Genomic DNA, 14506 nt, shown 5'->3' with positions numbered 1-14506 from the left:
TACAAAAATCAATCACTGTAATGTACCACATTAATAGAATGAAGGGAAAAAACCCCACATGATCATATCAATTGATGGAGAAAAAAAGCATTTGACAAAATTCATGATAAAGACACTCAACGAACTAGGAATATAAGGGAACTTCCTTAACATGATAAAGACCATATATGAAAATCCCATAACTAAACAGTGTACTCAATGGTGAAAGACTGAAATCTTTTCCCCGAAGATCTGGAATAAGACAAGGATGCTGACTTTTGCCACTTCTAAGCAACATAGTACTGGAAGTTCTAGCCAGAGCAATTAGGCAAGAAAAAAAATATAAAAGGTATTAAAATTGGAAAAGAATAAGTAAAATTATCTTTATTTGAGGATGATGGGATCTTATATGTCAAAAGATTCTGCAAAGAAAATGCTAGAGCTAATAAATGAATTTAGCAAAATTGCTCAATACAAAATCAACACACAAAAATCAGTTGCCTTTCTGTACACTAGCAAACAATCTGAAAAGAAAATTACGAAAATAATTCTATTTATATTAACATAAAAAATATTTAGGAATTAATTTAACCAAGGAGGTAAAAGACTTGTATACTGAAAACTGCAAAACATTGCTGACAGAAATTAAATAAGACATAAATAAATGGAAAGACATTCTGTGTTTATGGAGTGGAAGACATAATATTGTTATGAAAACAGTATTACCCAAAATGTTCTACAGATTCAAGGCAACCCCTATCAAAATCCCAATGATGTTTTTGCAGGAATAAAATTTTCATCCTAAAATTCATATGGAATCTCAAGGGACCCTGATTAGCCAAAATAATCTTTAAAAAGAAGAACAAAGTTGGAGGACTCACGCTTCCTGATTTCAAAGTGTGCTACAAAGCTACAGTAATAAAACAGTGTGATACTGGCCTAGGATAGCCATATAGACCAATGGAATAAAATAGAGAGCCTGGCAATTAACTCACACGGGTGGGTAGCTGATTTTCAATGAGGGTGCCAAGACCATTTGACAGAGAAAAGAGAGTCTTTTCAACAAATGGTGCTGGGAAAACTAGACATCCACGTGTGAAAGAATGAAGTTGAACCTTTACAGCATATACAAAATTTAACTCAAAATGGGTCATGTCTTATATACTTTGTATTCCTAATGCTGTGGAAACAGCAGGTCCTCAGTGAATATTTTAAAATTAATAATCCAAAATGGATATTAAAAATTAAACTAATATGTGTGTGTTACATACACCCCAGAAGGTAAATCAGTAATTTTGTCTTCTTAAGGTTTGCTTAGAACCTAATACTTTGTGATTACACAGTAATTATTTGACTTAGCAATTTTTGTGATGAGATCAAAATAGCATATTCTAGAATGCTCAATATTTTTAATTGGAATTTGGTCAAATCATAATTGTTTTATACCTAATACCTTCAACTAAAAATATTTTGGATATTCTAAAATATTCTCAAAATTTGATGAGACATATGCAATCAAAATGAGGCTAGAGTAACGTGAAAAATCACATCAGTACTCAACTATGATTTCACTTTATAATTGTCACTCTCACTTTTAACTCACCATGCACCTGTCTAAAACATGGGAGCAGAATATACACTTGCCCTTTTGCTCACTCCTATTGTTTCTAAATTTAGCTGAAAATTGTATGCAATAGGTTAACCAAGAGATTAAAATACTTTAACTTAGAAAATTAATTAATGTGTCCTTCTCCACTGGAGATTTGCAGTGCAGGCCCATGCACACCTGATACTCCAATTTAGTTGTGATGATAAATAAAAAGTTAAGTCCTGCAACTAATCCAAGATCCCTTGACCAAAATCAAATATGAAAAAAAAATTTACAAAATATCAAGTTTAAAGTTTACCTCTGTTCCAGAGTGTTTATCCCTGCTAACATCCATCTGTCTCTTAAATAGTTCTAATACAGCATTGTAGACCAGTTCATACTGTTCCTGAACAGCATCACAAACCAGAACAAATGAAAACAAACAAAAACCTTGATGAACTACAGAACCAGATTTCAGGAATATGAACACCAATCAAATCCTAGAGTAGCAGACCTGAAAAGACCATCAACATTAGTTTAATTACAATGCCTTATGTTTGTGTAGCCCATTTCAGATTTCAGAGCACTTTTAGGCTGCCAGCAAAAGCTAAATATTTGATCTACTTCTTGCTAATATGTAAGGACCTTGCAGCATGTTTTTTTATGTTCTAATCCCACTTTCTGACTTATCTTTCCCTCCACTGTCATCCCTCTAATTCTGTTTCCTTGTTCACATTTAAAAAAATTTATTTCATCCTGGATGCATTTTTTTGTAAGCCACTTTCATCTTTTCTGGAGAAAGGTAGATTGTGGTTGATGGGTAGATAGATAACCTCAATATGTATTATTTAACTTGGCTCACAATCTATAAGGTAGCTAGGCTATTATCTCTGTTTACAATTTGCAAGGTCATTCAGAAGTAATGTCTAGGACTTGGGTTAGCACCTGAATCTTCTGACTGTTAGTTTAGTGCACTTAGATCAAGCTGCTGAAATTCTGACCTAACAAAGATACCAAAGAAAAGTAGACTGCTGAATAGAGTTTGTGGTTATAAAAGGATTTCACTGTAGAGAAATGAGACCTCTACAATTACAAGGTTTATGGGTTTTCACTACTCCGTTTTTGCCTCTGTACCTGCTCAAGCACTTGATTTTGGATCTACTTTTCATCTGAATGACCTATTCAGGGTTTTCCCTGACACTACACAATCTTGTATAAATATAGTACAACTTTTTGCAAAGATAATTTTAAAAGGAGAACAGTGCAAAGCCTGTGTTACCCAACACAGCCATTGGTACACTCTTTAATTTTTTTAAGAGAGAAAAATCAGACAGGAAGCACTCATCTGGTTACAGTGCTATTTTCTGGTTAGTGTCAGAAAAATCAGCTGCAATTGGTAAGATATTTGTTCAGCTAGTTGTTGATAATGCCAAAATATGAAGGCTAACTTAAAATTGTTTCAGCTGTCTTCCACCTCTTAAAAGTAGGCCTGAAATGGACTTTTTCTGAAATGGGGTGTAGTCTTATTTATTGATTCAGTATTACAATTTAATATTATACAACTAGGTTGCACACTTCCTGGAGTCTTTGTATATTTACATGGATCAGCCTTCTTTTAAGTCTGACAGCACTAAACCAGCGAATGCTTTGATTTCACATAAACTTTCCCCCGCACAGGTTGAATATAGAAAACACCTACAGTCAACACATGAAAAAAATTATTTTTTTCCACTAGCTGTTAGTGGAAAACCTATGTGGGCCAAACAGAAGGTTTATATTTTAAAAACTCTTCATTTTTTCTCCTCAGTTCACAACTTATAGATGAAAATATCTGAAGTACTATTTTCAGTTGTTTTACCTCTAAACCTATGTGCAAGTTTATTTGTAAGTGCTTTAAACACGTTAGGGTCTTGCTATTTAAGCAGTAAAAAGTAGTTCTAACAAATTATGCAAAAGTGTCTGTTACCTAATAAATATCAATAAATTTTTGGTGAATGAGTGAATGGGTGAATGCTATACTCTATCTTAAAGATGGAGACCATTTAGAAATGTTGGTAAAATTATTGGTGTAGAAATATGGGTGAAATTCATATTGTAGAGGGTGAGAGATTTGGGCTGGGAATGTTTCAGCTAGGTAGTATAACTTGAGCTGGAGAGGAGAGGAGCAAATAGGGGAAGAGCATTCCTAATGGAGTGAACAAGTATGAGCAATTTCGGATGGTTTAAAATATTGTAATACATATGTGATCATATATATAGTATGATTGTAATTATGTTTTTTAAAAATATGTATACAGTAAGGTCCAGGAGAGACTATAGAAAAATACTAACAGTGGCTACCTCTAGGTAATAGGATTATGGTTGATTTTATTTTTATTTTTCATTATTTCCTAAAATGAGCATATGCTCAAATGGAGACTGCACTCTCCAGATTATGTTACCACCTCCTGAAGTAAAAATTACAAATCTCTGATTTTCTATGGTTTCAGAAATGAATTACTACTACAAAATTTCAAGTTAACCTGACCCAGATATTTCTTTCTAAGTCAAACAGCTTGTTACATTTTTTTCAACTTCTTTTGTAAGAAATATTATATTGCCTTCTTAATATTTTCTGAACAGACAATAAAATATAAGGAGTGAAAGGAATTTGACCCAGGGCAAGGGATACTGGAAAAATACTGGGATATTCAGAGTTAGAGGAAATGGGAAGGGACTAATACACTTAATAGTAAATTGGTTTTATAGCTAAGCAGTCAGCTGTTTTTGGATGCCTTAGAATTAAACAGAAAGATGGAAGAAGACTTAGACATATGTTGTGATCCATTCACCATAGTCCATACCTTAGTTTGAACTAATGAAGTCCTCTGTGTTCGCATTTCCTGGATCAAACTAAAAACACTGAAGTTCTCAGGAATTATCTATCAAATAAAAGGAAGAAATATCTTACTCTTTTATTCCTATCTTTGTTAATAAATTATTGCCACTCTCTCATAGGCTAGTTAATTCCATGGTATCTGCTCTCCTAACATGGAATAATACCAGAAAAAGAACACATTTTTAAAACTAATGAGGTGTCTCATCGTTTGCTCTGTGATTTAGAGCCTGGGGTTTTCCCTAGAAAAGATTGAAGAAACTCTTCAGAATGATTTCACATAGGGTGACCAAATGTCTGAAGTTAAAGATATAATGAGGGAGAAGGCTCAGTAAATCATGTATGAGAGTTTTATGAAATAAAAGAAGTTGGCAGATAGGTCTAAAGCCCATATTTTAAATTTCCCGTTTCCTATTAGACTTTTAAAAAATGATTTATAGATTGGAACACAAAGTTTGATTGTGGTTAATTGAGTCCATCTAAAGCAATTTGGGTAAAGGAAGGTAACTATGTAATTTAGGGCAGTGGTTCTCAAACTATAGCATGCATCTGAAGCCCCTGGAGAGCTTGCTGGGCCCCACCTGCAGAGTGTCTGCTTCAGTCAATCTGAGGTGGGGCCCAAGAATTTGCATTTCTAACAGTTTGTCGCGTTATTCTGATGCTGCTTGTCTGGGGACCACGCTTTGAGAACCACAACTTAGGAACTAACCTAATCATCTGACAAAGTGAGTCTACAAATGAATATTCTAGAAAAGATGAATCATGGAAATAGATATTTTGAAAAACCAAACAGTTCCTAAGTCTACAAGTAGCAGGGTAAGAAAATGGGAAATGCCTGCTGAGAGAAACTCACCCCATCTTTTAGCAACATCCATGTATAATCAATAGCACAGATAACACCAGTCCTTCCACAACCGGCACTGAAATGAAAGGTCACAGTAGCAGGTAGGTTGCAGAGAGTGAATCATTGACAGTAGCTGGAAAATTTCACCAACAGATTTGAGGAAGAAGAAACTCGGAGGTAATGAAACTTTCTAAACTCTACCATTTCCCGGAGCATGTTTGTCAATTGCCACATGCCACTCTGAGCCTTAGGACAGATTCTAGGGAACTTCTCACAGCAAGAGTCTCTAGAGGTATACTGTTCACAAGCAACTTATCAGAAAAATATTAATTTAATGCTCAGGTTGAATTTATTATAGTTTGTTTCTGCAATTGACCTTTCTCTTTCAGCCACTCTCATTTCTAAGCTTCATTCCTTTCTGATCAACTGGAAAAAGTGAGGCTAGGATCAGGAGCCTACATCCTAAGTGCTCATAACACCTTAAATTCCAACAAAGTTAGTCTTGTCTCAGTTACAGCAGAAATCCTGGCCAGACTGTGACATTGGTTTGTTCTGGGTAGAAGGTTCACGCAACAGCATCATACCTGCAGTGAATGCATATGGGAACACTGTCTTCCCCTTGGTAAAAATGCACATCCCAGATGAGCTCAAGAATAGGGTCTATAGATGAAGGCACATCGTGGTCTGGCCAATTCTTGTAATGAAACTGGTAGATAGTTCGAGTTTCCTGTAAAAAATAGCCAGAATAAGAGGAGAGTTCAAGGTTAGGACTTCATCTCATTCTACTGCAAGATTACTCTGACCAAATAGCATCTATATCTTTTTTGCAATTTATGCTGCTTTCTTCCCTATAGACCACTGGTGACCATGTGCCTTCTAAGAACAATTTAAAGTGATCTCAGGTCACTTACTATTGGCCTGTCCTTATCTGCCCCACTCACAAAAAGAGGTAGATATGAAGATAGTCAAAAACAGAGCTTCCCAACTGATGTGCTTCAAATGGGTCACAGGCATGCTGATATATTAAATCTTTTTGCCTTAGAGAGACATGGCAGCCTGAACTCTCAAGTTGATTCCCAGCCTCTGTTCACTGTACAGCCTCTATTTACTCTGCAAATATTATAGTTTTATACGTGTGCCATGATGTGAAATAGATTGGGGAGCACAGATTACACCAATGATCTCTTTTGAATATAAAGATTTATCCAGAACATCAAAGGCCCCACCACTCCCCATTGTCTTATGCCCAGCCTGAGTCACATACATATACATTTACCTGTCTGATCTCTGTAGGCTTGTGAATTTACTGTTCCTGTTCTATACTTACACTGTTGAACTTGGCTTTTAGAGTCCTGATTATATAATCAGATTTTCTATTTTCAGCTTCCTAAGAAGTAAATTAAAATATTAGTTGTTTCAAAGACTGATAACTCTATAAAGTAGATCCTGGAGCATTTGCTTAGCCGTAATGGAAACGGGCATCATACTTACACAGGATATGGAGAAAGGGCCAAGTTGGAGTTGTGTCTCTCCTGGCTCAGCCCAGTAGCGCTCACACTTTTTCTGTTGCAAAAGCAGAATGTAGTGATTTCTCTCCATATATTCTAGTCTCTTCTGGGTAACAAAACCCCTCCCTCATTCAGAAGCAAATTTAGCTCTGTGTCCTTCAGCTTAGGTTAGGAAATCCTAACCCCCTTGGGCTTCAACCCCAACATCATAGTCTGGAATCTCCAAGGATGGGGAAACAAACATTAAAGGATATATAAATTACAGACTTCCTAGAAGTCTGAATAAGTATAAATAAAGATCTGACATTTTCAGTATTTCAAAAGGATTAACAAAAATCATATGTCCACTAAAAGCTGCACAAGCTTATTGAAATACCAAATTGCCTTGGTTTTAACTGGAATTATATTAACTCATAATGACAACGGTAGGTTAGAAGAGTGCTGTTCAATATAAATATAATGTGAGCTACAAATGTAATTTTAGGTTTTCTAATAGCCACATTCAAAAATGAAAAAAAGGTGAAATTAATTTTAATATATCAAAAAACATGTAGTCAGTGTAAACAGTTATTAGATATTTGACATTTTTTAAAGTAAGTCTTCAAAATCCAGTATGTATTTTATATTTACAGCAAATCTCAATATGCTAAATATTCATTGGAAATATTTTATTTCCATTTAGATTTCATAAAATTTATAGTTGAAAGAGTCATATACCCAAGGTGTTCCAAACATACTTAAAGTTTTCCAATAACTGAATTGGTTATGAGTTTTTAAATTTAAATTCATTGAAATAAAATAAAATAATTGAGTTCCTTGGTCACACTAGCCGTATTTCAAGTGCTCAATAGCCAGGCCTGGTTAGAGGATGCCATGTTGGACAGCACAAGGTTTAAGCTCTGACTGGCAGTTAAAGATGTCTGATTAATAAAAATGGGAAAATGAATTGTTACTTTAAAAAGCATACCTTATTTTTACTTTAAAACATAGAGTCTACTGGGAAAATGGACAAAAGGGATTCTTAGGGGTAAAAAAGACTTCAGAGTCATTTGGCATTCCCAAACTGAAAACTAGGAAGATGAGCATAATTTTTAGCTAGGCACACTTAAGAAAAGTTCTGCTACCAATGTTCTCCCTTCTTTTTCTTCTTTCTTTTACCTTTAGGTATACTAGAAAGCAACTTACCTTCCCCATTTCAAACTCCATGCATGCCATAACAATGATCTGGAGGGACAAAATTATAGATAGAAACTTAAACATTGATATAGTTAGAAAGAACAGTTAATACATGGGTCCCAGGATCAGAAAGTGTTAATTATTCTTTTTCTGTTTTGTTTGTTTTTTAACCAGAAAGGAAATCCTCATAAATTATAAAATGTTGCTCCTAGTCTTCTTTTTGTCCTCACTTCCCTTTTCTGTATTCAAATGAATAAATTCTTGTTAACAAATGAGCCTGTCCAGATGAGAACTTTCATTTCCTTCAACAAGAGTGACATTGTGATTTTGACTAAAGGTGCCTGAAGACCGAAATTCGAGTGGCTGACCAAAAAAAGTACTGATTTTAATACATAGGAAACATCAGTCACATAGCCTGATACCCTACCCTATCCACCCCTAAAAACTAGAGAATATAGTAACAAAAGTAACTCTGTACTTACCAGAACACTGTACTCCCAAATCATCCTCCAGAAGTCCAGGAGAGTTGTAGACAAGGGCCCCTGGGTGGCAATATAAGCCTTGGGTCCATAAACTCCCTAAAGAGGAACAGAAATTAAATGGGTGACTACAAATAATATCCTCTTCTTCTTGTCTAGTATTCTCCCCCTTTCCCTTTTTCAGATACCTAGAGAAATATGGAATACGGAGTGTACCTTAATGAAGCTGGCATTGATGTAGCTGGAATTCTGATCAGATGTTATCAGGGACAGCTCTACTCGGCTATGATCATCTATAATACAAAAGGAAGACATAGTATAATTAAGAGGGCTTAGTCAGCGGGACTAACACTGTGAATAATGGATGCTCGTAAGTGTTTGATCAGAATGAGTGAGTGAATGAATGAATGTTCTTTTGTAGTCATAAATAGTACAAACTAATTTGTCAAAGCCATGTTCCAGGATTAGGAACAGCAAGTAATGGATAAAAAAAGACAGGAACGATTGGATTTGGGAGAACGTACAAGTTCACAGGAAGAAATGAAACTTACAGGGCAAGATATCCTTATATCTGTTTTTCTTGATATTCTCAGGCCTCTCAGCGACAGTTGTGGGATAGGTTTTTTCTGCCTTGTACTTGGTAGATTGTTTTTTCAGCTTCTGTAATAAAATTCCAATAATTAAATCTTCCCAGAGAAAAGAGGTAAAAAGCTATCTCTAGAGAGCTTTCCTTCTCCACTGCCCAAACATTCCACTTCACCCCTTTTAAGCATCCTCTAGGGCTAATTCCATTCAGGACAGAACCGCAGAACACAAGGACAGCAGAGTTCAGTGACATTTGGAGAAGTGAAAAGATCACACTTACTGCAGCTGAGCCACAAACAGTTAAAACTTGAGGTGAGGGGCTGGCCCCGTGGCTTAGCGGTTGAGTGCGCGCACTCCTCTGCTGGCGGCCCGGGGTTCGGATCCCGGGCGCGCACCGAAGCACGGCTTCTCCGGCCATGCTGAGGCCGCGTCCCGCGTGCAGCCACTGGAGGAATGTGCAGCTATGACATACAGCTATCTACTGGGGCTTTGAGGGGAAAATAAATAAATAAATCTTTAAAAAAAAAAAAAACTTGAGGTGAAACTGGTGAATATTTAAAAAACCAGTATCTTCTGAAAACAAATTATATGTTCCAACCTCTAAGAGGCTCAGATATAAAAGTTTACTGTCTTTACAGCTATTACAGGGCTATTTTAAGTAGAAATGGAACTTAAGCTGAATAGAATATATCTAACAAAATTTCAAAGATTTCAGTCTCAAAAGCAGTCATTTTTTTTTATATGACCCAAACTTTAAGCCTACCCCCTCAACAAAATAATAATCTTTAAATAGTATCATATTCTGTTGGTAGAATGTGATCTGGGCCAGGCAGGGGCTAGCATAATATGGTTGAACAAGATTCCTCAAGATAGTGATAATTCCTTAAAATTACTCCCATTTTTCAATATTATACTATAGACCAAAATTTGAGGTCAGAGGAAATCATAATTCCTCTTTAGCTCTTGCTTAGGAATCAACCTTGTCCCAAATTTTAACTCCTTTATCATTCAAAGAAGCCACATTTAATAGATCTGACCTTTGTGAACCCTTACTCAATTTGAGAAAGTTAAGGGAAAAACATCTGTGATAGTGAATAAATATTTGTTGAATTGAACTACAAAAAATAATTTTCATTATTTGCCCACTATTTAATGGTGAATTATCACATGAAAAGCATTAATTACTTCTGCTGGGTCAGATCCTTCAGCATCTACTCAGTCTTAATTCTCTTTAACTTCTTTCTTGACATTTCCTCCTCCCTGGGCCCTTATTAGTCTACATTATCTTGGTTCTCCTCTTTCTTTGACTTCACTTTCCCACTTCTCACTCTTTCTTACTGGCTCTCGGTTTGTTTCTATCTTCTAATTGTGAATTATGCAGAGTTCCAAATTTAAGTCCTCAACTCTCTGCTCTTCTCTTACTATATACATTTGCTTAAGGATATCATATCCTCTTATAGAAGGCATACCAGTGTTTTTTAAAAAATTTATTTAACTGATTCAAATTGAATTATAATCCTGGGCCGCCCCCGTGGCTTAGCCGTAAGTGCACGCGCTCCGCTACTGGCGGCCTGGGTTCGGATTCTGGGCTCCCACCGACGCACCACTTCTCCGGCCATGCTGAGGCCGCGTCCCACGTGCAGCAACTAGAAGGATGTGCAACTATGACATACAACTATCTACTGGGGCTTTGGGGGAAAAAAAAAAAGGAGGAGGATTGGCAATAGATGTTAGCTCAGAGCCAGTCTTCCTCAGCAAAAAGAGGAGGATTAGCATGGATGTTAGCTCAGGGCTGATCTTCCTCACAAAAAAAAAAAAAAAGAAAGAATTATAATTCCAACCCCTATTGGATAACTCTCAAATTTCTATATTGAGATTTGATTACTAAGTTCCAGTCCTGAATTCCCAACCATGTCCTAGACATTTCCACTTGATTATCTTATTAGAGCCTCAAATTCAGCACGTTTAAAACTAAATTCATCATTGTCCCCACTATTAATGCCAGTGACACTATCTTTATCCCAGGCAATCATATACTAGAAACTGAGAGTCACTTTTGGTTTCCCCCTTCCTACGTCAAATTCAGTCATCAAGTTCAACTGATTCTTCCTTTGCAGTATCTTTTGTGTGTGTGTGTGTGTGTGTGAGGAAGATCAGCCCTGAGCTAACATCCGATGCCAATCCTCCTCTTTTTTGCTGAGGAAGATTGGCCCTGGGCTAACATCTGTGCCCATCTTCCTCTGTTTTATATGGGACACTGCCATAGCATGGCTTGACAAGAGGTGCATTGGTGCGCACCTGGGATCTGAACCTGCAAACCCTGGGCCACCGAAGCGGAGCGCAAGCACTTAACCTCTGCACCACTGGGCCGGCCCCCCCATGCAATATCTTGCATCAACCTTTCTTCCTACGCCCACTACAGATACCTTAATTCAGGCCCTTTCCCTTAAAGTTTGAACTGTTACAGTTGCTTCTTAACACATCTTCAGCCTTTTCTGTCTTTCCCCATTTAAATCCATTAGGCATAATTACGCCAAATTAATCTTACTAAAATGTTGCTTTCCTTATCTCTCTCATGCTCAAAACAACTTCAGTGAATCCCCCTTGCTACTAGGAAAAAGTCCAGACTTCTTAGCTAGGTACTTAAGATTCTCCCCACTTGGACCCCAAGCTAATTTTCCCATATTTCCCACAGCCCTACAATTATGAGGTTTCTAAAGATTGACTTCTAGGTTCTTTCAAGTTTGTACAAATTGATGTCATTGACAGTTGTGTATAATATCACTTCTTTAAAACTATGGCTTTCCTTTTCTTTCTTATAAATGTATACCTGGTACTGCTTTTGCATTTCTTAGCCATGATTATGGTCTCTTTTGTTCCACAGGGTAAACTAATAATGAGAAATAAGGAAATAGACAAAGAATTTTTCCCAAGTGACTGGCAACAAGAAAAAATTAAAAAGAAGGGAATTGTTAATTATTGTTTCTTAGTTGCTTATATTTCATATAGTGTTTTTACATAATTAATTAGGATGTATGTGTATCTGTAGGAGTTTACTTAAGGACACTTATAACGAAGTTGTTAAAAAAATGGGTGAGGAAGGGAGAGCCAAAAATAAATGTATGGCACAGAGAGACAGAGAGAGAAAAGACACAGTAGAGAATAGAAATTTGTTCCAATAAATCATCCAAATCCATCATTAGATTTCAGGATAACTTGATAACTGAGTCTGCAAGGAGAGGAAAAAAGTTGGAGTCATAAGATTGTTGTTAGCTGAGAGTTCATAACAAAGTATTATCGAATATCTAGAATCTAATTAAATGAACACTGATAAATAAATGGCAAGCAATAGGATATACTGGAGTATATGAAGAAGCCATTTGGTGTAAAACTAATTCAGTCTGACCTTGTTTGTCCAGAAGAGATTGATGTGGCCATTGAGCGTGCATTGTATATCTGCTTTAAGCATTTACTATGTCCCAAAGACAAGAACAAATGCCCTTAAGATAAAGATGTAACTTCCCCCACATTCACATTTCCTTAAGGATAAGCATTTCTCCCTAGTCTAGGAATTGATTACTGCGCTCACCCTGTGATCACCCAGCTTGAGATAACAGACCTGCTACCTGCTGTGTCCATCAATTGCTGTTCCAACAAGGCAATCTTGTGACTATTCTAAAAGGGACATTGCAATCATATGTAATACATGCTCTTTGACAGTATATATCTATTCTGTACACCCTCACTTTTTTGGAGTACTCCATTCCTTTGTGAAAGGACTCTCCTGGGCTATATGGTCCTCAAATCTGGCTCATAATAAACTCATCCCAATTTTGATTTATAGATTGGTTATGGGTTATTTGTGTTGACAATACTTTCCAAATAATAAATAGATTATTAAATTATTATAACAACTCAATATAGGAATATAAGCTTTTTCCAACTAAGGATGACAAATGGAACAGACAGCCACTGCCTGCTTACTTGCTAGATATAATAAGACATAATGCCAACATTTATTGTTCTAATGACCATTTTTTCTGTTTCTAGAATTAGATCAGACACACTTGATTTATTAAAAAGCAGGTATACAGTTGGTTCTTAAATCCTAGTTTCTTACCATGGTTTGAATTCTTGGATCTTCAGAATTCCATAGGAAGAGAGGTGCTGAACTGATAACTATACAGCATATTTTTACACCAAGTTGGATGCAAGTGGGCTAGTTCGGGAATTTAACTAAGGCCATGGCATAGACACGTGAGAGACTATAAAATAATTCCACTCAAATTATACCAGTTTTTCAGCTCTCTCTGCTCTTATGCACCTTCAGAATGATCATTTTCAGGTTGCCGTTGATTCCAGGGCTGCTGAAAAGATGTCAAGTCCCAGAGCAGTTCCTTCTAGAAATCTCCAGAACTGAGCCTAGTGCATACTCCTTGTTACACTGTTTTTATTTGTTTGTTTTGCTTTGCTTGCTTGTGGAATGTTTTCCAGGGAGAATGCTATAGGCAAAGCCCTTTTTGTAAGATATGCCTCAATTAATTTGGTAAAATGTTACAGATAAAGGTTGTGTATGTGTGTAAACCTAGGCTTGTTTAGCTGTCTTGACTGCCACCTTCAACAATGGGACAAGATGGCTTCTGTTTTCCTACTTTGCTCCTCCTCTTGGAGTCATGTGGCTGGATGACAAAGAGAGACACTATTTTAGCTAAACATCACATAGGAAATGCCTATAGAATTGTTAATTTGGAAAGTGTGAAAGATTTTTTTTTTGCGATATCTTACCTTGAGGTCAGATCACTGTGAAGACCTCACCAGAAAAGGAGAAACGCTGAGAGTAGGAAGCAAAAGGGTATAAAAGAGAAAGCAGGGCCAAGGGGATAGGTTGGGGTTAGGGGAGAAAGGATAGGTCAAAAGGGGAAGGTATTTCTCTGTCAACCACAAGGTAGGGGATGTGAATTCCCTAGAGGTGGTACCCACAAGAGAAATCAGGGGAAGAGTTGCTGAGAGAAGAAAAGGGGCCAGCATCCCTCCTGGGACCTGATAGGTTGGAATGTATGACAAACCAGATTCTGTGTGTGCTGGATAAGTTAATAGTAAGCTTTTTGGTTTGTGGACTACACTACTACTCCTTTCCTTTCAATACAGGAAAACAGAACTGAGGTCCTAACCATAAAACTCTGGAAGTCAGGACTGAGTCTTTTACATGATCTTCACATTGACTAGTAAATTAATTACTAGTAACTGAATTAAGATCACTCCCAAAAGAGAATAGAAAGAAAAAAGAAAGCACAAAAATAAAAAAAAAAAAAAGAAAGCACAAGACCACAATATCTTTGCCTTGGAGGACTACATTATTATATAGAAGACATAGCATAAGTTACATTTTGGCATGGGAGAAAATCAAACTTGGCCCTCTCGTGCTAGGTGGGAGAGGGAAATCAAAGTTGGGATGTCTCCAGAGCTTCTCAA

General features: G+C 36.6%; 1 protein-coding gene across 1 annotated transcript in view; it reads right to left on the bottom strand.

Annotated features, from left to right (window-relative positions):
* The window catches only part of PTPN22 (protein tyrosine phosphatase non-receptor type 22), a 46333-nt gene that overhangs the window by 21104 nt on the left and 10723 nt on the right, over positions 1–14506 (bottom strand). Inside the window, exons 2-11 of the mRNA XM_004420648.3 lie at positions 9001–9109; positions 8666–8742; positions 8453–8548; positions 7980–8018; positions 6778–6849; positions 6614–6673; positions 5871–6013; positions 5296–5362; positions 4411–4488; positions 1887–1973 (exon numbers count right to left, since the gene is read on the bottom strand). Of these exons, the coding sequence (XP_004420705.1) occupies positions 1887–1973; positions 4411–4488; positions 5296–5362; positions 5871–6013; positions 6614–6673; positions 6778–6849; positions 7980–8018; positions 8453–8548; positions 8666–8742; positions 9001–9109 (828 nt within the window). The remainder of the gene's footprint in view (positions 1–1886; positions 1974–4410; positions 4489–5295; positions 5363–5870; positions 6014–6613; positions 6674–6777; positions 6850–7979; positions 8019–8452; positions 8549–8665; positions 8743–9000; positions 9110–14506) is intronic.

Source organism: Ceratotherium simum, chromosome 2 (assembly GCF_057802395.1).
Source record: "Ceratotherium simum simum isolate JZ-2026a chromosome 2, ASM5780239v1, whole genome shotgun sequence".
In the NCBI taxonomy this organism is placed as follows: domain Eukaryota; kingdom Metazoa; phylum Chordata; class Mammalia; order Perissodactyla; family Rhinocerotidae; genus Ceratotherium; species Ceratotherium simum.
This window is presented reverse-complemented; position numbering and strand designations above follow the sequence as displayed.